This window comes from Rhinopithecus roxellana, chromosome 5 (assembly GCF_007565055.1).
Source record: "Rhinopithecus roxellana isolate Shanxi Qingling chromosome 5, ASM756505v1, whole genome shotgun sequence".
Classification (NCBI taxonomy): Eukaryota; Metazoa; Chordata; class Mammalia; order Primates; family Cercopithecidae; genus Rhinopithecus; species Rhinopithecus roxellana.
In genome coordinates, this window is record NC_044553.1 from 85,584,605 (window position 1) to 85,605,165 (window position 20,561).

At 37.0% G+C, this 20,561-nt stretch overlaps 1 protein-coding gene across 5 annotated transcripts in view; it reads right to left on the bottom strand.

Annotated features, from left to right (window-relative positions):
* Positions 1-1,671: 1,671 nt before the first annotated feature.
* The window catches only part of MPP5 (membrane palmitoylated protein 5), a 95,587-nt gene continuing 76,697 nt past the window's right edge, over positions 1,672-20,561 (bottom strand). For 4 of the 5 annotated variants that reach the window (XM_010366747.2, XM_030930977.1, XM_030930979.1 and 1 more), the window contains 6 exons: positions 16,618-16,689; positions 16,038-16,109; positions 13,459-13,626; positions 12,593-12,795; positions 10,074-10,184; positions 1,676-4,685 (listed from right to left, as the gene is read on the bottom strand). In XM_010366747.2, coding sequence (XP_010365049.1) covers positions 4,509-4,685; positions 10,074-10,184; positions 12,593-12,795; positions 13,459-13,626; positions 16,038-16,109; positions 16,618-16,689 — 803 coding nt within the window. In that variant the 3' untranslated portion in view covers positions 1,676-4,508. Of the gene's footprint in view, positions 4,686-10,073; positions 10,185-12,592; positions 12,796-13,458; positions 13,627-16,037; positions 16,110-16,617; positions 16,690-20,561 lie in introns of all 5 variants that reach the window. The other variant, XM_010366741.2, reaches the window with a different exon arrangement.

A 20,561-nucleotide genomic window follows, 5' to 3' on the forward strand; every position in this document is an offset into this window, starting at 1 on the left:
CTGGAGTGCAGTGGCAGTGATGTTGGTTCACTGCAACGTCCACCTCCTCAGTTCAAGAGATTCTCCTGCCTCAGTCTCCCAAGTAGTTGGGATTATAGTTGTGCGCCACCATGCCCAGCTAATTTTTGCATTTTTAGTGGAGATGGGGTTTCACCATGTTGGCCAGGCTGGTCTCGAACTGACCTCAAGTGATCTGCCCGCCTCGGGCTCCCAAAGTGCTGAGATTACAGGCATAAACCACTGTGCCTAGGTGGTTTATGTTTTACATAAAGTTTTTACTAGGCAGTTTTAAAGTATTAAATGATTTTGCAAGCATTTAACATCTATAAAATAGCAGGTCTTAGTTATGTGCCAGGCACTGTTATTAAGTATTTTGTTTATATTACTTCATTACAATAACCATAAGAGGCACATATTAACCCCCTATTTTACAGAGGAAAAACTGGAGACACAGGAAATTTGAGTAATTAGTCTTAAGTTAAAAAGCTAGAAAGTAGAAAATTCAGAATTTAAGTCTAAGCAGTCTACTTTCAGAGTTTTTACACTTTAACTTTTCCTTTCTGTTTCATCTGTATTTCAAACTTTGGGTATTTAAAGACATTGGGACTGTTCTGGAGAAGCTGATATTTAGGAAATCTGGTTGGGGCTCACAGAATAAAATCTTAGGTTCAGTGTAAATTCAGTGATGACTGGAAAACCAACAACTCAATTCACAAGTACTTTAAAAATAGGTAACTGTTTAACATTTCGTCTTCCCAACATCCTGCTGAACTGTAAATTCTACCATCTCCATTTTGCAGATGAGGAAATTGAGGCTTTGATAAGTCAAAGAGCACAGCTGGAATGCAAGTCAAGTATGATTTGATTTAATTTGATCTTTACATTTTAAGCATTATGTACTGCCTTTCTAGGAGGCAAAAATTAGTTTGAAGTAGGGATCCAGATTAGTGGTTTTCCACATTTAGGTAAATTCAATATTCACCTTAAAGCAACAAGCCAAAGGACCCTAGATTTCTCCTGTGGCTTCTTAAAGCCCTGGAATGTACTGGTCTTAGTTAAAATGCCTACAAAAGTGCAGATGATTTTAGTTTAGCATTTGTTAAAAAGAAATCGAGAAAACAACGGACACAATTTGTTGTGTGGCGTCAGTTATCTGAAATGGGAAGAATATAGATCAGGAATAGGAATGGAAAGCTGAACTGCAGTGGCAGGTGTATATATGTAAGAAACTTTTTGTTGGTATATGATTTATGACCTTTGGGAGATGTATAGCAGAAAAAAAGAAATGAAGAGAAACAAAGTATGTTATATATTTGCCAACAATTCACATGCTGCCTCAGTGTTCTCAAATCTCAGGCTGCACATAAGGTCCATTTGCCTGAGTATTACACAACTCCTTCTCCTTTCAGAAAACTTCCAAGTTCACAGCCTTGAGTTGTCCATCTTTAATACACTTAGTTGTTGGGTTTTAATAATTAAGGAAACAGGACCTACCTATATCTGTGCCAACAGGGGGCACTACCCCACTGTAAAGAACAAATCAAAAGGTGTTTTGTGTTGTACCTGGAAGATCCAATGATCTTGATTTTGGCAAAAACTTGAAGAGAAGGGTGGTCTTTACATGTGTGGAAACCTTGAGTGGCGGAGCAAATAGCAAGAGAAATTGCTCAGTGGCTTTTAAAATTTGAAATATAATTTTACTTTTTATTTTTACAATACAGTGTACAGTATGACATCTCAAAATAACAGAGTGCAGATACAGGATAAGAGTACAAAGGGGGATTAACAACAGATGTCAGAAGGTTACCTTTATTAAGGCTAAATCCCTGCTTTATATTTTCCACACATTCACAAAATTACATTCAAATCATTCCTTATCAATACTTATTTCTTAGGCCATGAGAAAAGGAAAATAATCCAGACATTTGATTTTCATAGAAAGCAAATCTGGATTAGTCTAAATAATATTCTCCGTCCATTTGTTCTGACAAAAATTTGAGAAATAAAGATATGCCCCAACCTAACACTTCCTTATTTGGATTTTCCAAGTACACTGCATTAGTTAATGATACCATTTCTATATTAAATGGCTAAGACCTCCCCCCCCCACAATGGGGTCTCCAGTCAGAACCACAGAGGGACAGGAAATAGAATTGGCTAGAGTGGCTGTACAACTAGGTGTACAGCAAGGCTTTTTTCCATATTCTTTTGTGGAGGTCAGCAACAACTCACTTTTCACTTTAAGGACTGTGTTGAATATCAGCACATCCTTATCACTGGGATTTAGAAAAGTTTGGGACATTTCTATCATTGCTGATGAGGAAGGGGAGAATGATAGGACTTCACTGACCTTGAAATATTTATCACCTCAGACTTCCTAAAAGTACGGCATGGCATGGCCTCTGCCTTGGTACAAGATCTACTTGTTAAAGCCATGTTCCTGAATCTTGACAGCACATGGCTCTAGTGCAGGCCTAATGTCTACAGCGGGCACAAGAGCCACTCACTGACACTACCTACAACCTCACTCTAAGTTAACATGAACTGCCAATAGTTTAGCTCTTGGAGTTGAAAACAGTTGTCAGTTACAATAAGCAGATCACAAAACTCCATTATCGACCATAGACTGCCCTTCATTCCTGAGAAGTAAACTGAAAAACTGAAAAGATTAAGTGCTAAGTATATTCCTTAGTTTTTAATGCCAAAAATCGGTGTGACCTGTGAATTTTCCTGGCTCTAAATTGGAGTATTTCAGAGCTGAAGAGACAGTATGTATGGCATTCCTTCCCTCAACCCAAGAATGTTATTTTCTTCCTAAGGAACATTATCTTGAAAATATTTCCACATAAAACACTCTCCAGCCAACTTAATAGGCCATGCAAATTTGAACAGAAAAAGGCAACATATAAACTGTCTACATTTGTTCAAATAAAATTATGTAGAAGAGGAAAAAAATCAAATATATACATGACACAAATTACTCCTTAAACACAATTCCTTATGTTAAATTATGTCAGCATTATTCCAGTGTTTAGCTCTGGGAATAGGAAATGCTGTAGCTAAAGTCACCATAAAAATAAAATCAAGGCATTCACATTTGAGGTTGTTTGTCACACATCACACTATCCTAAAGGCTTGAAAAGACTGCAAATTAAGTTTCTATGCCAATTATACATGTTGAATTTTAAAGCTACAGCTATAGAGACAATACAAAAATCCTATTAGCTTAAATGTTTTTTATGATTTACCAAGCTGTTGCATTCTGGTCATAAGAGGCAGACCTTGTTAGGTTAAAAACCTATTTCTATATACGTAATACCTTTTTCTCTCTAATATTCTTTTCCTAAAATATTCAAATGACTTTCAGGTCTTCCTTTCCTTTTGATCTTAAAGTCAATTGTCATAGTATTTCCTAAGGACATATATAATTTTATTCAGATGCTAAACAAGTGTTTTCAATGACCATTTGTTGATCTATTAAATATTAATATACAGTTCAGCAGCTATATTCATCAACAGAATTCCAGTTTATTACCTATATATATGTAGCACAGTCACAGAATACTGTGCTCATACATAAAAATGCAAAAACTGTCAAATGTGCTGTCCTCCCATGTATATAAAAAACTATTAGCATCATGAGGAAGAAACTTTTTAACAGTCAATACAGATTATAATGAACACCTGCCATTCATAAAAATGTAACATACATCCTACTATACTATGCAGATGAGCTAGGTTAGTAAATCAGTTGAGACTTAAGAAAAAAAATTCAGAAAATCATAATTTTAAAAAGATCAGCATATTTTGTATACCTTTAAGTAGATTATTAGAGTGTGTTGAGTGTAGAGTCAGATCCAAAAAATTTGAGCGAAAAAACTGGTGCTTCTAATGGAATGTTTTTTGTTTTTTTAAGAATTAAAAGACATACAAATGAATTCAAGCCTAACAAAGTAGCTCCAACCCAAAGTGGCACCATTTTGTTTTTTATTTTTCCTTTTTAGGAAAGTATCTCTGATGACTAAATAGTCTCTTAAGCAAATACTGCCTTGCCCAGTGCATAGAAGCACAATCCCTCTGCTCAGTATTCCCAATGAAGTCATTTAAGTGTAAATGATTTAACACTTAAGTGTAATCACATCAATATTTGTGTGAGACATAGACACTTGTGTATACAAGTTTTTCACAGAGATACGACTAAGCAGAAAGGGTTTAGGTGAAAACAAAAGGTTTTAACAGGACAAAATGGAATGCTCTGTTGAAAGCTTCCATTTAGAATCCCAAAATGAGGCAAGAACCGCTAAAGCCATGTATAGAGAATAAAGGATGCCGTGCACAAACTGCCTAACGGAACTGTCCTCTCACTAATTCAAGAGATCTAAGAATAGATCTACAGCGTATACTGCTGCCTTCCACCCTATCCTCAATCTTGCTGCAGTGTTGGGCAATCTTCCTACTGGCAGTTTTTGCCAGATCAAGTCCAACATGCCATAGAATGGATGTTTCTTTCACCTCAGCCAAGTGGACGGTACCCACTGAGGTTCAGTATCAAGTTTGTTAATTAACCTAAGCAATTCCTGATAGGCTTTATCAAGATCTGAATTCACAATTGCCGTATCAAAGTAGTGGCCATTGTTCTGCTCCATCTCTCTTGTCTTCTCAATGATTTCTCTCAATTCTTCAGGCTGCAAAGAGAAGATAAAAACTGTGAGATAATTCCTTTTCTAACCAAATATAGGATGAGTCAGAGATGGCTTTCCTTCTGTCTCTCCCAACCTCAGGAGCTCCTTTCCAACCCTGTCATGGCCACACTGGTTTCCTTTGCTTTGGCATCTTCAGGACTCACAATATGAACCATTTGGGACTCAATATATCCTGTTTTATACCACTATTTAGGTTTTCACATATTTTGTCTTATCTCACCAACAAGACTACAAGCTTCAAGAACACAGACTGTTACTTTGAATTCCCTACAAACATTTGTTTTCAAACATTCTAGGACACTATAACCTCTTCCTAATAGTAACATCTTCTGTAACATGAAGTGAACCTTCCTTGTTGGAGCAAGGACCTAAAATGCCATCTACTTTTGGCTCTAGTAACGAGCCCTTGCCCTTTACTGTGTGTGCACTGCAGACAGTTAAAAGTATCCTACCAAAGTTTGGGAAACTATATAGAGCAGCCTACTTTAAAATACTGACTGAAGGAAAGGGCCATTCTGCAAAGATAAGCAGGCAGCAACGCTATGTGCAAAACTTATCCCAAACCCTCTAATTATCAGGCACATATGTTCGAGAAAGTGAAACTCACCCCAAATCACCCCTGCCAATGAAGACAACTAATTTAAACTCAAGACAAAATGTCTCAGATGTAAAAGTCACACATTAGTACTATATTGGACCCACAGTACAAAAAAATTCATATCATTCAACTGTTTGAACTTCCCTAACAGTAAGAAAACATATTAAAAATATGACAACTCTGGCTAGTCCTGAGGCAGTTTCTTGCATGGCTCTCTAATTCTCATTCTGGAATGTTATATACATCTGAATATGGCACACAGAATCCTTTGTCCCAGCAGGGAATCTACTTCACCACTGTAACTGAACACACTGACATTTTTGCTAAAACTTATGTCTACCAAAAGCTCGAGATTATTGAATACTCTAGGACTCCACAGAGAACTGAAACTTTGTGGTACTGGAGTTGAAATGAAAATGCTAAAGCCCAATCCACCTAGTTTTTATCAAATTTAAGGCATTGTTATTTCATTGTATGCCAAAATACCTTATATCACTTATTTAGTACTTTATGTCTGAAGTCCTCTTTCAAATTACAATCCACGACTAAGATGAAACAAAATGTTTTAGCTCAAAATTTTTAGCTGAACTAGGCAAAACTGACAATAAGTTCATATTGCTAGATAGCCACTCTCAAGCCTCTATACTAGCAGAACAGATTCAGAGATTCAGAATACAATTAGAAAACTGGTTGGTTACATTTTGCACCCAGTGAGTGTTGCCCAGGCTGGAGTGCAGTGGCACGAACTCAGCCTCTTGAGTAGCCAGTACCACAGGCATGCACCACCATGCCCAGCTAATTTTTTTTATAGTTTTGGTAGAGACAGGATTTCACTATGTTGCCCAGGCTGGTCTTGAACTCCTGGCCTCAAGTGATCCGTCCACCTTGGCCTCTCAAAATGCTAGGATTACAGGCGTAAGCCACTGTGCCTGGCCTTCTATATCAATTTAGTAAACTAAAAACAGTTTAGCAGTTTTTTATACAGTTAAAACACACATTTATCTTTTTTTTTTTTGAGAAAGAGTCTTACTCTGTTGTCCAGGCTGGAGTGCAGTGGTGCAATCCCAGCTCACTGCAACCTCCACCTCCTGGGTTCAAGTGATTCTCCCGCCTCAGCCTCCCAAGTAGCTGGGATTACAGGTGCATGCCACCACACCTGGCTAATTTTTGTGCTTTTAGTAGAGATGGGGTTTCACTATGTTAGCCAGGCTGGTCTTGAACTCCTGACCTCAAGTGATCTGCCTGCCTCAGCCTCCCAAAGTGCTGGGATAACAGGCATGAGCCACTGTGCCCGGCCCTCAAAATTTTATCCAAATATTTTTTAACTGAAGAATGGATAAATTGTGCTATATTAGTATCATGGTATATTACTCAGCATTAAGAGAGAATGAACTGCTGTTAGACACAACACAGATCAATCTCAAAAACATGCTGATCAAAAGCCAGGCACAAACTTCAACAAACTGAATGCTTCTATTTATATGAACTTCTAGAACAGACCAAACAAATCTATAGTGACAGAAAGCAGAATAGTGGTTGCCAGAAAGAAAGAATGGAGGGGCATTAACTTCAAAGGGGCATAAGAAAACTAGAGTAATAGAAATGTTCTAAATCTTCATAGGCATGGTGGTTACACAGGTATACATTTCCAAAACTTGCTGAATTATACAATTAAAATGCATGTATTTATTGTATGTGAAATATACTTCAGCAAAGAAAAAGAATCAGAAAGTTCTAATTAGAAAATCAAATATATTGCATATTGTTAAAACATTTTGGTACTGATCAACTTCCTGCTTTAAAAATATATATAAGCTAGGACCTGTGGCACATGCCTATAATCCCAGCTTATAGGACTGGCATGGGAGGGTCATTTGAGTCCAGGAGTTCAAGGCTTGCAGTGAGCTATGGTCATGCCACAGCACTCTAGTCTGGGTGACATAGAATCTCCTCTCAAAAACAAAACAAAACAAAACAAACAAACAAACAAAAAAACAGTCCTAAAATTTAGGATGGCCAATTCTAAGTGAAGTAGATAAAAATTCCATTACAACACTGCCAGAGACCAACCAAAAGAAAGATGCTGGCTGGGCACGGTGGCTCACGCCTGTAATCCCAACACTTTGGGAGGCCAAGGCGGCGGATCACGAAGTCAGGAGATCAAGACCATCCCAGCTAACACGATGAAACCCCATCTCTACTAAAAATAAAAAATAAAAAAATAAAAAGAGCTGGGCATGGTGGCAGGTGCCTGTAATCCCAGCTACTCGGGTGGCTGCGGCAGGAGAATTGCTCAAACCCAGGAGGCGGAGGCTGCAGTGATCCGAGATTGCGCCACTGCACTCCAGTCTGGGTGACAGAGCAAGACTCCATCTCAAAAACAAAAAAAAACAAAAAAAAAAAAACAAAAAAAAAACAGATGCTTAACATGTTTTGGAATGGTCTATGGTCCTTCATATAATAGTGAATCCTTGTTGGAAAAAAGGCCTAAAAAGAAATAAGTGTGCATGTTAGGAAGTGAAAAATTAGGCTGAACAGGAAGAATGGAGTACACTCTGGTCCTCAGTGTGCATCCTTTTCCTTGAACAATCATGGAGTTCCTGTTCTACCAAAGTAGTTATTGGACACTAAATTTTACACAGTATTAATCTTGTTTTTCTTGTTATATTGTGATCCTTCTCAAGAACAGCCAGTGACCATGCTGCCTATTTCCTTTGTATCATTCCAAGTGCTATGGACAACAAATACTCTGACTCCAGTTACTTATGAATTTGTAGGTATATGGCGGAAATGAAAAAGGAGTGTAGTACTACACTTTAATCAGCTAGCCTACTTAGCCTAGACAAAGCAACCAGAATTATGCTCATCATGTAGGATGGGAAAGCCCTTGATGTCTGTAGCCTAAGACATTAAAAATTACTACCTCACATATAGATTGAATAAGAAATGTTGGCGGGGCGTGGTGGCTCACGCCCGTAATCCCAGCACTTTGAGAGGCCAAGGCGGGCGGATCACGAGGTCAGGAGATTGAGAGGCGGGCGGATCACGAGGTCAGGAGACTGAGACCACGGTGAAACCCCATCTCTACTAAAAATACAAAAAATTAGCTGGACACAGTGGCGGGCGCCTGTAGTCCCAGCTACTTGGGAGGCTGAGGCAGGAGAATGGCGTGAACCCAGGAGGCAGAGCTTGCAGTGAGCTGAGAATGCGCCACTGCACTCCAGCCTGGGTGACAAAGCGAGACTCTGTCTCAAAAAAAAAAAAAAAAAAAGAAAAATGCTAAGTAGACATAGAGTGAAAAAAGATATTTTGGAGGGTGAAGAGGAAGAGGAAGGGTTAATGTGTTGTGGTGGACAGTCAAGAATGAAAGGAGGCTGAGCGCGGTGGCTCACGCCTGTAATCCCAGCACTTTGGGAGACTGAGGCAGGTGAATCGCGAAGTCAGGAGATCAAGATCATCCTGGCTAACATGGTGAAACCCCATCTCTACTAAAAACACAAAAAAGTTAGCCAGGCGTGGTGGCGGGTGCCTGTAGTCCCAGCAATTCGGGAGGGTGAGGCAGGAGAAAGGCGTGAACCCGGGAGGCAGAGCTTGCAGTAAGCTGAGATTGCGCCACTGCACTCCAGCCTGGGCGACAGAGCGAGACTCCATCTCAAAAAAAAAAAAAAAAAAAAAAAAAAAAAAAAAAAAAATGAATGAAAGGAAGGCTGGGTGTGGTGGCTTACACCTGCAATCCAAGCACTTTGGGAGGCTGAGGCAGGAGGGTTTCTTGAGGCCAGGAGTTCAATACCAACCTGGCAACATAGCGAGACCCTGTCTATACAAAATACATAAAAAATTAGCCAGACATGGTGGTGCATGGCTACAGTCCCAGCCACTTGGACAGGTTGGGGTGAGAGGATCACCTGAGCCCAGAGTCTGAGCCTGCAGTGAGCCATGAACATGCCACCACACTCCAGGCTGGGCAACAGGGTTAGACCCTATCTCAAAACAACAATGACCAAAAAAACAAAAAACAGAATCAAAAGAAAGGAATGTAAATATGCTTTTAATGACTATCTTTAAGGAGATTTAAAGGCATAGGCAATGAAATGAGGCAATCTGAGTAAGCCCTCTCAAAAATAGATCTATTTACTAAATAAGGAGCAAAAAAACAAGGAAGAACATGTTACTTTGATACAGTAAGTCACTTGACAGAGTTATCATCTTACATAATTAAATAAAAGCTCAATGCTTTCTTATTAATAACATATATTATCATTCACTTAATTATCAATGTTTAATGTGACATAGACTACCTCAACCATATCTAGCATAGATCTAAAATAATTTAAAAACATTTTTCTGTTCCAAACAATGTGAGAAGACCAAAGGGAGAAGAAAAGCAGAACATAATTTTCAGTGGGATAAAAAGAAGAAAAAAGCAAGAGCACTCAAATTTGGCTCCCTGAAAATGTGGAGTATCTACAGAGAAAAGTCAGTAATCCTGAAGAGTTGGCTGATAACTTTGGTGGCAGTCACATCACCCTAGAAATGTCACAGACCCATGTGAAGAAGCTCAAAAGTTACCATATGTAGACGCCCCAACTTTGAAAAGCTGCCATAGTCCAACCCAGTGGCAACCATGGCAATTTTTGGGCAAGTAATATTACAGAAAGAATAATCAGTTTGAAAGCTCAAGCTAATGGAGCTTTTAAGCACCAGGACAAATTAGACCAGGACTGTTTCATGTTTACCTTCAATGGAATAGTACAATAGTGTGAAAACTTTACCTTTGGATTTTTGCCTTCTTTGGCCAATAATGCCCGAAGTCTTTCTTGTGAAGGGGGTGCAATGAAGATAATATATGGTTTCAAATCTGAATTCCGAAGAGTCTTCAATGACTGTAAAGAAGAGATATTTTGATTTTTAAAATAATTTGCATCATTTAATTACTTACTAATAATACTGATTGGATATACATATTAGATTAAGGGACTTGCTCTGTCGCCTAGGCTGGAATGCAGTGGTGTGATCACAGCTCTCTGCAACCTCAATCTGCTGCGCTCAAGTGACCCTCTAACCTCAGCATCCTCAGTAGCTAGAACCATAGGCATGCACCACCCTGTCTGGCTAACTTTTTACTTTTTTGTCGAGACAGGATCTTGCTTTGTTGCCCAGGCTGGTCTTGAACTCCTGGCCTCAAGCAATGCTCCGGCCTTGGCCTCCCAAAGTGCTGGGATTATAGGCATGAGCCACTGCACCTGGCCCAATTCACAGTATTTTTAAGATCCTACCATTCACTGTAAGAATATACTGTGAAGCTATATATATATATATGTGTGTGTGTGTGTGTGTGTGTGTGTATATACACATTATATATAATATACATATATTATTTTAGCTTGCTCTTTTATGTAATGAAATATAAGTGAATGATATTGAAGGATGACAACTGTGATATTAAAATACCTTGCTAATAAGATCACATACAGATTACAATAACCATATTAAAAATCCATTTTGGAGGAATTAGAATAATACAAGTTGCCTTACTATGTGCCAGACACTAAATATAAGCAAAATCAGAGAACCTAACTTCACATGTGCAAAAGACAATTCAAGAAAAGCACATCTAAGAAAAAGATGACTATGTTTGAATCTGGAGATTGCAGTTTTCATTTTGTTACCAATGCATGACTCTGTGTCCTCAAACTGAAGTGCTCTATCAAAATGGAGATTATAGGAATATGCCGTTTCTATCTAAAAACATTAAGATGATTAAAACAATATGCTGAGTTCTTTGTTGAAATCTGTTAGCTATTTTTCTTGGAGAAATAAGAATTTTAAAAACCTGTTTGCCCAAATAATATAAAGAATTCTAAAGAAATTTAGTAAAAACATGTATACTTCTCTTAAATCAAAAATGTATAACTGAAAGAGTAGAGCCTAAGCGCATTCGTCCACTAAAACACAAACAAAAATCCCTAATTACTATTTTAGAATAGCCGATTTAGAATCAATTCTCCTTTATGTACATCTCTTTAATGACCACTGACTATGTTGCCTGATTTGACATGAGCAGCAGCCACATTAAGGAAAGTTGTATGCTAAAGCTGTATGGTCTACAAAAATTAAAAAATTTTCCATAACATTTGGAGTTTCTTAAAAACTCCAAAATTTCTAAAATTAGTTTTTTTGTTGTTTTGTTTTTGTTTTTAAGACAGGGTCTCACTCTGCTCACTCTGTCACCCAAGGTTGGATGCAGTGCAACTCACTACAATCTCTGCCTCCCTGGCTCAGGCGATTCTCCCATCCCAGCCTCCCAAGTAGCTGGGACCACAGGTGCATGCCACCATGCCTGGCTAATTTTTTAAATTTTTGGTAGAGATGGGGTTTTGCCATGCTGCCCAGGCTGGTCTGGAACTCCTGAGCTCAAGTGATCCACCCACATTGGCATCCTAAAATTAACATTTTAAAATAGAAAGCTAAGAGGCACTAGTTAGTAATTCTATGCTTTTGCTTAGTCTGCCAAATAACTGAAACTAAGGTTTCATTATTTTCATACAACCAAGCATTCACTGTGATACTTGTTAATATTTGAACAGTGGTATTTAAACCATAAAAATAATCCTGAAGTTTTCTAATTTTTCTCATATCAGAATCAGAAAAGGGAAATTCTTTTACAGACTCAAATTAAAGTACTACCAGTACTATATTTACTGTATTTTAAAGTTTCAGAACATACATACAAGTATATATACAAGCTAAACATCTCTAATCCAAAAATCTGAAATGCAAAATCTGAAACTTTCTGAGCAGTGACATGATGGCACAAGTGGAAAATGTCACCCCTGGCCTCATGTGATGAGTCATAGTCAAAACACAGGAGCGGACAGTTTATTCAATATCCCCAGGAAAAATAAAATTACCTTCAGGCCAAGTAAATAAGGTATATATAAAAGATAAATGAGTTTCATTTCAGACTTGGGTCCTATCCTCAAGAAAGCTCATTATATATATGCAAATATTATAAAACCTGAGAAATCCTGAAATTCAAAACACTCTGGTCTCAAGCATTTTGAACAAGAAATAGTCAACCTGTTTATGTAAGTATGTATATGTTTTCCCCTCGGAGTAAAGTGAAAGAGATTTAGTAACCCGTGTGATTTCATATAGTAAATCAGTGGGAAAAACCATATGAGAACTTAATTAGTTCACACTGTTCTTGGACGAAAATACAGTTTCCACTAGATTACTCTGTATGACATGCCCTCTAAGTTCAAACCCTAAAACAAAATTCTAGCTTTACCTGTGTACGAAGACTTAAAAGACATATTTTGCCAGAGTTGATCACTTGCCGTACAGAATCTATGCTAGTTCCATACAAATTCTTCTCAAATTCACCATGCTCAATGAACTTTCCAGCTGCTATGTCTGCCTCAAATGCTTGCCGCGAAACAAAGTGGTAATCTCTACCAGCTACTTCTTGGTCTCGCCTACTCCGAGTTGTATCTAGGCAAACAAAACCAGATAAAAATAATGGGCATGGCTTAGATAGAGGACAGGGGATAATTCTGCTAGTCAGAAAGAATTTTTATTTTGTAACACAGATTATAAAATAATAAACTGAGAAAATGCTAAGCACCTACATGTTTAACATTGTTTTTATTTTTTATAGATTGAAAAATGAACAAAAATGTGTTTGTAATATCTCAGTAATAGTTATATTTAATTATCTTAATACATTTTATGCTTACACTTCAAGTTACTTCATCCTGCATTTAAAACACTACTACTCATCTTCTCCTAAAGTTTATTTCCATAAATTAGGTACTATATAATCTTAGAACTTCTGTTTTCAGATTATGCGTAAGTTTCTATCTTCGGTATCACTTTAAAGAAGCAGGAACTGATTCCCTATGGAACAGGAAATTGTAAGTGGCCCAAACTGAAATTTGTTTAGAAAATAGTACATAATCGAAGGACAAATTTAAATTTCTTAATAATGACTATTTTTAATTTAAAAATTGTCAAAATATTTGGTTAAGCAAAGTTCCTCTTTCACTGACAACACTGTTTTAATGAAATGAATAAAAAATTTCCCTACATAATGTAGTTAGGTTCTGAGCTGGTAAACTGAAAAGCACAGGAAAATGGGAATGCATTCAAACTTACGAGGAACTGCAGATGCAAAGCGCTCCTTTTCTTTGTTCATGAGCCTCTGACGCAATTCATTCTGGCCACAGTTCTGTGGACCAATCAAAATGATAGGTCTCTTCCTATTTGCTGGCTGATGATAAAGTGACATTTCCTCATAGGTTAAGATCTCCTCGTTGTCATAATCTTTGGGGGGAAAAAAAAGTTAAGCCCTTCAGACAAAATTATTGCCATGTAATAAAGATATAAATACTCGTAGATCTTCCCCCCAAAATTAGAAAAAAGCACAATTTATTGTCTTTACATCCTTGCTAGGGTACTATGAAAATGAATCAGACAATATAATACTCCTTCTATTAATTTTTATTATCTTATTTCATACTTAAAATGAAAAATTCATGCTTGAATGTCTAATACAATATAATTATACTGATTCTTACACTGAACAGCTAATTTGTAGTCAATACTTTGAATAAGGATGGGGTACCAGGGAATGAACTATTAAGAATAATATCTGTCATTTTTGTAAAATGCAGATATTAATATTCTACTTAAGGAACTTAAGAAGGTTGTTTTAAGAATCAGACATAATGTATACGCTGAATACAACGGCTGGCATAGACCAACATTTACATATAGTGGCTACAACTAGTGTTATCAGAGAAAGCTGGAATACTTTCCTATAGTTCACCCATGGCCCATAAGCTGCATGCGGCCCAGGACGGCTTTGAATGTGGCCCAACACAAATTTGTAAACTTTCTTAAAACATTGTGAGATTGTTTTGCAATTTTTTTTTTTTTTTAGCTCATCAGCTATCTCTAGTGTTAGTGTACTTTATGTGTGGCCCCAGACTATTCTTCTTCTAATGTGGCCCAGGGAACCCAAAAGATTGGACACCCCTGCTGTAGTTAGTTGTATAACTTGAAAACAGGCCATACCCATGCTATCTACGCTTTCTGCATTTATGTTTACTTTACTCTGGAATGCTAACCCAGAGTCATGAATCAAAATGAGGTATAAATTATGACAAGTGGGGTAACATTCCTAAAGCCCATAATCCAGATGAAACCAGAGATGTCAAGTGGTATGAACAAAAGCAGACAACTAGTAGTCTGCCAAGTCCTCACTCATATTACTTCTCCTGACTGTGAAGGAGCATCAGATGTGAAGCCAGACTCCCTCAGCTCTATTTTCATGAGGTTGGGGGACCATCTTAGGCTTGACAAAGTCTGGCATAGAGCAGGAGCTCAAACTGTATTTGTTTAAATTCCAGCTCAACCAATCAAGTATTAGTCGTTAAGAATTTCAGTAAATCACTTTAATATCTAAACTTGAATCTACTACTCTGTAACCTCAAGGAGTTTGTGAGAACAAAACCATATAGTTACTGCCCTGGAATACAGTAGTTATTATGAATTCTAGTTATTTACTTAAAAATACTCATGATAATGACACCATCATAAACAGCAAATGTGATTCCTTCTCCTCTCAAAATGATTTTCTCTGAAAAATCCCTTCTAACGTGTATAATCAAGACTGTGGTAGCATTTTAATTTATAGACTTAGTGTGTATATCCATAGGGTTCAGATTTGCCACGTTTTCTACAGTACAGTAGCTCTTAGAGCTGGACTAGTTAACTTTAGTCTGTTTCAAAAAATAAAAGAGATATTAATCAGAGGATAAAATTTGTAACTCATTAAATCTTTTTAGTCACATAATCTGTCAATTAGCATTAAAGGATGTTTATTTTAGAAAAAAATTTATTAAAGTTGATCAAATCTCATTTAGATTTTATGGAATACTATAATAATCTATAATGTTTTATCTTTATTAGTTTAATGTATGCTGCCCCAAAATATTTCAAATTCTTGAGAGAATAGCCTTATAAATTGCATAAGAAGGAATGCCTTTGTTTTATTATTTGACTTGCTTCTAATGCGAACCAAACAGAAGTAGCAAACTCAAATGCCCATAAAAACAAACCAAGGAGGTAACAAAATCAGTAAATCAGGTTGGGTTAATAAAACACTGGGAGTGGTAGAGACTGTTAAACTAGACACCAGATGCTTGAGCAATAGTCATCACTCAGGTCCAGCAGCCTCTTGTCACCTGGGAATACTAGCCCAACATTATCAGAGCTTTTGATTTTAAGAGAAGCTACAACTTTCAAGCTTTTAAATCTTAGCAATCAATCAAAATAAAACTAAAATTCTCTCATGTGTCTGACTTAGCCAGCAGGTAGTGGGTTCTCAGGAATGAGTTGCTTCTGTGACATGAACTATTGTAGAGGAAATATTTTTTACTTCAAGAATGTTCTGTAAGAATCTGTTAGAAGTATACGTTTTGCAAAGAGTTTAAGTAGAAAAAAACTACAGGAAACTATAAATTTAATACTACATATGCTAAATAGTACTTGCATTTTTATATGAGTTTTCCCCATAATTCAAAAAACAGCTTTACTCACAGGATTCCGAAAGAAAATACTTTCTACTACATGCTTTTCTCAAGCACGTATTTAACATTAAGGTACAAAACAGGACTAGATTTAGACTCCTTTCAGATATACTTCCACCTATCCCTGAGAGTAGAACTTACCATCATTTTTATTGGCATTATATAAAACCTTTTTCCTCTTCTTTTTATTCTTCTTTGCACACCATAGTTTTCCTGTTGAGCAATCATAAACATAACTATAAATGTGTTCCCTTGAACAAAGCCACATAACTGAAATTGAAGAACTCTACTTATTCATTCATTCATTCTTTAAATTTTTTTGCAGAAACGAGGTCTCGATATGGTGGCCAGGCTGATCTTGAACTCCTAGCCTCAAGCGATCCTCCCGCCTCAGCCTCCCAAAGTGCTGGGATTACAGATGTGAACCACCACACCCAGCTTGTTTTTAATTTACTTTTATAAATACTTATTACACTATTTGTATAAAGACTATTTTTCAGGAAAGTATTTATAATTTTCCATTAACTACACAGTATAGACAGATAATCTTTAATACTTAAATCTTATCCTTTCTTTACAGTTCTAAGATAATCAGTTTTGCCTCTTGCATCACTCTTTCCACGAGTACTTCTTTCTTCACAGTTCTAACATGCAGATTTACACATGGCTCCAGATGAAGACCCAAGAAATCTCTTACTAATGTCAAATACAAGTGTCTAACCTGATTTTTCTGGCTCCTTATCTTCTTCTATGGTTTGCTTCATGGCTTCCCTTTGCTGCTGAAAGCTTTTCCCTTAATAGCAGAAAGAAAAAGAAGGGTAAAATATTCAAGATAAAAGGATAACATTTTTTTTTTAAATCAAGAAGGGAAAACACTAGACATATCTCTTCATTTATATTCCCTTCCAAATCCTTTTGCCAACACAGGTGTAATGTCAGCTATGATGTGCCTCCAAATTTTTCAAATATTAACTCTGCTCAATCAATCCAATATATATTATTGGAATATATATCATCTATTATTTAAAAATTTAATAGTTCAACTTTTTAAAAGGTTTCATTGTGCATTTACTTTGTGGAAAAGTACTATCCTGGATCTTACAATGGTTCTAGTCCTTTAGAATTATCTCAAATTAAGCATATCGATTCTAGGAGTTAACTTTTCCAAAACAACATGTGGGCATTCATCATATATTCAATTCCATATTCAATTCCAAGAAACCATTCAGTATATTCCCTTGCATGCATTATTTTCAATCCCTCTTCTTGTATGTATATGTGCTAGTCATTTTTTATTTCCACCTTTAAGTTACCAATTATATACATGGAAAACATGCTTTTCCTTACAAAATTAATATTTTAATACAGGAGGCTTTCAAGGTTCCTGACCTTGAAAGATGTTTTCTTTTCAGACCTCTACCTTAAAATCAAATATGTCTTTTCCTATAGGATACAAGTGGCTTTACTTAGAAAATTCTGAATTACGTTGAGGTTCCACTTTTATACTTAATTTTTAAATCTAATTTTTCCAGTGTAAAGCCAGAGATTCTTAAAAATCAATAAGCAAATTCTATACAGGTTGGGATAATCCGTAGAACTTAGTGCATTTCATAAATGTACTAACAAAGAGATTAATACTGAGTTCGATACACATAAGAAGCATTAAAGGAAGCCTGGTTATCTTTTGAGATGAAGTCTCGCTCTGTCACCCAGGCTGGAGTGCAGTGGCACAGTCTCGGCTCACTGCAACCTCCGCCTCCTGGGTTCAAGGGATTCTCATGCCTTAGCCTCCCAAGCAGCTGGGATTACAGATGCCCGCCACCACACCTGGCTAACGTTTGTATTTTCAGTAGAGACGTGGTTTTACCATGTTGGCCAGGCTGGTCTTGAACTCCTGACCTCAGGTGATCCTCTCTGCTTGGCCTCCCAAAGTGCCGGGATTAGAGGCATGAGCCACTGCGCACAGCCAAGACTGTATTCTTAGTAAAACAAGTAATTATTACTAGAAGGAAAATTTTAAGAGTATTAAAATTTAAAGGACCAGGCGCAGTGGCTCACACCTGTAATCCCAACACTTTGAGAGGCTGAGGCAGGCGGATCACGAGGTCAGGAGATCAAGACCATTCTGGCTAACACAGTGAAATCCCATCTCTACTAAAAATACAAAACATTAGCCAGGCGTGGTGGCGGGCACCTGTAGTCCCAGCTGCTCAGGAGACTGAGGCAGGAGAATGGCATGAACCCGGGAGGCGGAGCTTGCAGTGAGCCGAGATTGCACCACTGCACTCCAACCTGGGCAACAGAGTGAGACTCTGTCTCAAAAAAAAGAAAAAAACTTTTAAATAAGTATTTAACCAATTTTTAAAAATCAAGAACAGAGTAATTTTAATCATTTACATATTAAAAATTTAAAACATTACAATGATGTACTTCTGTGGCACATTTTTATAGTGTGAACTATAGGCTATTCTGAAATAGAGGCAGAAATTAATGAGAGATGGAAATGATTTTCTTTTTCTTTGTCTGAGACTGCTCTGTTACACTGGCGTGACCAAAGCTCACTGCAGCCTCAACCTTCCAGGCTCATGCAATCCTCCCACCTCAGCCTCCTGAGTAGCTGGGACTACAGGTACACACAACCATGGCCAGCTAATTTTTAAATTTTTTGTAGAGACAGGGTCTCACTATGTCAGCTATGCCACTATGTGGCCCAGGCTAGTCTCAAACTCCTGGGCTCAAGCGATCCTCCCGCCTCAGCCTCCCAAAGTGCTGGGATTACAGGTGTGAGTCACCAGGGCCAGCCTCATAATGACCTCTTAAAACATCCATCGAATTCTGATGGAAATCCATCGTCAAACTCTAAGGTAGATCTTTATTCTTATAAAAAGACTTAGAAATATCATCATTGGAAACTACATACTTTCAGAAAATCAATCTATCAACAAACACTAGTTCTAAACATTTATGGGCTAAAGTTTGGCATGGTTAAGAAGACACCATACTGATATTTGGCACAAGCCTGAGGCAGAACCACAATGGCTACCCAACACTTCCAGATTCTAGAGAAGTGTCCTGTAACTGTTACTCTGAAGAATCAAGGGTTTGAACATCATCCTCTAAAATAAATGTAAGAAGTCCATTCCTCTTTCCTTAAAATATGACTGACATAGACAAAATCTGTTTCTAGCTTTTGAGTTTTAAAGTGAGAAATCTGAAGTTTTCTGTTACCTTACACTCAAAAAGAATAAATGTAAATATAATGTTGAAATATCTGGTTACCCAGAAAAGTCTCTTTGGCTTAGTTACAGAGATAAAAGAGATTCCTTATAACTTATTCTAGAATTTTTTGGACAACTTCCCCTGTTCCTACTACATATCTGATAGTCAATATTTCTCAGTCTTTTTTTTCATGCCCTCCTTTTCCTCTTTTCCCCTAAACTCTTGCTTGTAGTCAAATCCAGTATAAGGCTAAGTCTATAGCCAAATCTGTTACGCTTAAAATCTTCAGGTGCAAGTAGGAGGGATGATTGCTAAAAAATGTTGTAGGTAAAAGATAAGGCCAGAAAACATTACAGCGAAGGATTGAAAGGTCTAATTCAGAAACAGCAGTTCTGGCAGAACTATTAAAAAAATTTTTTTTTGGTTTGTTTTCTGAGAACTTTTTAAATCACCTTTTATTCATTAATTTAACATATATTATCTGGATTTAAAATAAATAAGACTCGGCTTCTGAACTCAAGAAGTTTACAAACTGAGAATATATGGTAGAAAGAATTATAACAGAGACAGTATAATGAAAGTATTATAAAGTAGGGGACACAGAAGAAAAACATATACATAAGTGTTAATGGATACACTTTCAAGTAAAGTATGGAAACGAAGTTTATCTCAGCACCAGGCAAAGTGCCCCTTACATGGGGCAGCCATAATAGCATTTATTAACAAATAAATGGACGAATTGTTATCCTTTTCCCCTATATCCCTATTTTTATCATTCTGTATGTACTCCTTGCCTTCTCCGATAGCTTATTATACTTTCCTTAGTTCTGCTCTCCTTTCTCCATTCTACTCCCATCCTGGGAACTCTAAGAGCCATTTGTAGAAAATAATTATATCTACATACAGTCCTGCACTGTATAACAACATTTCAGTCAACAACAAACCATATATATGATGGTGGTTGGAGGAATAGGCTATACCACATAGCCTAGGTGTACAGCAGGCTATATCATCTAGGTTTGTGTAAATACACTCAATGATGTTTGCACAGCAATGAAATCACCTAACGGCACATTTCTCAGAACATATCCCTGTCGTTAAGTGATGCATGACTGTACTTTGTTCTATTTTGTATCATCTTAACTCTCAGAAACATGTCCCCTTAATAATCTTAATCTATAATGTAAGCTAAAGTTTTAATTTAGTCTAAATGAGGGATAGTTTCATTAATAAAAAATTTGGAGCATCCTATTTCTGCCCTAAGATCACATTTGGTATAATATATTCTATGATGTTACTTTTCCTAATTCCTTATAAAGTTATGCACCTTTCCTTCTCAAAAATCATGTTGATGCCCCAATTAATGTCATAGTATAGTATATAGTATAATACAAGTTGTGTTGCCTCGATAATACGGTCATCTTAATATGTATACAGGGAACATAG